The following is a 2,689-nucleotide window of genomic DNA, read 5'->3' as shown; positions in this document are numbered from 1 at the left end:
ACTAGTCACTTAGTTTTTGAAATATCGATTTGAAATTTTACGTCTTTTTTTTTACCAGAAGAAGGTTCTTATTTGTTGGAACCGCCGATATCGGGCTACTATAGCATATAGCTGCCATACAAACTGACCGACCAAAATCAAGTTCATGTATGGAGAATTTTCTTGTTTGCCAAGATATCTTCATTAAATTTGGCGTGGATTATTGTCCAAGGCAACGCTACAATATCCGAATAAATTGTTCAGATCGGACTGCTGTAGCATAGAGCTGTCGTACAAACTAGCCGACCAAAATCTAGTTTTGGTGTGGAACACTTTTATATTTCTAAAGGTCATTACAGCTTTGATGCAACCGAAATTTACGTTTTTTCTTGTTTTACCTTACGTTTAACTATGCCAACAAAAAAAAAACAATAACATTTTATGTTTGATAATTTAATTTTCGTTAATATTTTGAATTAAATATCTGATTGACTTAAATTCAGTGCAAACATTTACATCAAATTGCAATAACTACCAACTAGTGCGTAAATATGCATATACATATGTACAGATACTTAGCTCTGTATACATACATACGCTGATAAAATGTAAATGTAGCATGCGATGTCATTTTTTAATATAAATTCTGTTACATTTTAACACTCTAGCGGCATACAATTTCATCGATTAAAAATGTAAACATTTTTTGAACAATGCATTAAAAAATACAATGTTACATTCTATTATTTTTAAACAAACATTGCTAATATACTTGTATATATTATAGTCTCATAAAAAAGCTTACATATTCAACTAAAAATTTGAAACATTTTACAAATATACTCTATATTTATATGTCTATATATGTGTGTATGTATGTCCATAACAATCAATGCATAGACACACTTGCTACATATTACTGTTAACAGTTAGCAAACGCAACTAATCGCCCAACTGTGGTATATTGAAGATTTTCGCACGGCGATCTTCAGATACTGTCAACAATATCTTTTCATGTGGATTGTAAGACATTTCGTAGATTTCTGCCATATGACCCTCGAGTGTAAACTTACGTGCGCCCGAACGCGCATCAAAACCGATAACATTACCGTGCATCGTGGCGGCAATAAGCGTATGGTCACTCAGCCACTTGAGTCTAGCGTATAAAATGCAATGGTATTAGTTATAAAACTATTTGCTGTACAAGAACTATTTACATACCTTGTTATGCCACCTTGAAATGTGTCGGTTTCATCACCTTCCATAAATTTATGATCGCATAATGTGCGCAGACCGTATTTGGTATAGTCCCAAATGGCTATTTGACCCTGTAATGTGCCACTAGCTACAATTTTAAGATCATTATTAGGCGGGAAGGCGATACATTCCACTGAACCATCAGCTTCCACCGCGCCAACTGGACCGTTATTGGTGCAGAATACGATTTTACCTGTAAAGAAAATCGTAATTATTAAATATTAATTGTTTTTGCATATTTTATAAACACGCACCGTCCAGCGCGCCCGACGCATATAATGGCGACTCCTTATCGCACGCCACAGACAAAACAACCGACTGTTGGGCCATTGGATTTTGTGCATCCACTTCCATGACGACGGCGCAGCTCTTCAGATCCCATAATTTCACAACACCATTTGTGTAACCAACAAAGAGTTTCTTGCCATCACCAGTTAATTCACCAACACCACAACGCACACCGTCACCGGGCAATATTTTACAATCCCCGGAGGGTATGCGCCATACATAAACTTCACCATTTTCACTGCCTGCAAAAAGCACATTTGCACCGCGATGCCAACACATCCATGTCATGTCGCCCATAGAAAAGTCCCACACTTTGCGGAATGTCACCGGCGCACCAGTGTCATTTTCTTGCAATTTGTGCACGAACAATTCACCAGCCATATCACCCGTCGCCAGATATGTGCCATCATAACTGAAGTAAACGTCGGTCACCGTATCTTTGTGTTCGGTAATCTCATGCAGCAATTCACAAGTATTTATATCCCAAACATAAGCGCGATCATCTTCACCCCCCGTAGCGGCCAACGGACGATTTGGATGCAATGAACAACCGAAAACGGCCTTTTTGTGTTTCATGAATGTCAATATGGCATCATCACGTTCCGGTGGCTGAAAGGAGGCACCTTCACCAGTTTCATCCTCTTCGGAGAGATAGCCATAGCGCGCTTCCAACTCCTCCATGGTTATTTCTTCCATTTCGAGCTCGTCATCGTCTGGCGCGGCGTCTTGATCGAAGTGTATTTCCTCGACGTCATCATCCTCTATGTCGTGAACTCGTGGTGGTGTGTTTTCACGCATTTTTCTGTTTTGTTTGTTTTCTAAAGCACAACTAAACTTTTCGTATATTTATTGTAATCGTATTAGGAAGGTGACACTAAATAAAAATTAATAAATTTCGCACAAATGAAATGCCTCAACTAAAACGTCAACACGTGTAAGCAAACAATCAGCTGTTCGGTCGCATTCCATTTGAGACATTACCGAGCTGTGTTGCGTGTTGTTTATGTATTACAGCAAGTGCTGCCAAGTTTTGTGTATGAGCGTTCTAAGGCTGAAATTTTTAAATATTATAAATTGAATTAATTTTTTTTCCATCTTACAAAATAATTAAGGAATATTGTTAAATTAAGAAATAAATATATACATATGTAAATTAATGTCCGTG

General features: G+C 37.6%; 1 protein-coding gene across 1 annotated transcript; it reads right to left on the bottom strand.

Annotated features, from left to right (window-relative positions):
* Positions 1–416: 416 nt before the first annotated feature.
* Positions 417–2,474, bottom strand: LOC120778450 (angio-associated migratory cell protein). Its single transcript, XM_040110243.1, has 3 exons — positions 1,491–2,474; positions 1,201–1,429; positions 417–1,135 (listed from the first exon to the last, which is right to left on the bottom strand). The coding sequence occupies exons 1-3, from the start codon at positions 2,320–2,322 to the stop codon at positions 922–924; spliced, it is 1,275 nt and encodes a 424-aa protein (XP_039966177.1). The 5' UTR covers positions 2,323–2,474; the 3' UTR covers positions 417–921.
* Between the last annotated feature and the right edge of the window lie 215 nt (positions 2,475–2,689).

Source organism: Bactrocera tryoni, chromosome 5, assembly GCF_016617805.1.
Source record: "Bactrocera tryoni isolate S06 chromosome 5, CSIRO_BtryS06_freeze2, whole genome shotgun sequence".
Lineage (NCBI taxonomy): Eukaryota > Metazoa > Arthropoda > Insecta > Diptera > Tephritidae > Bactrocera > Bactrocera tryoni.
The sequence above is the reverse complement of the archived record's forward strand: the minus strand, read 5'-3'. Positions and strand labels throughout refer to the sequence as shown.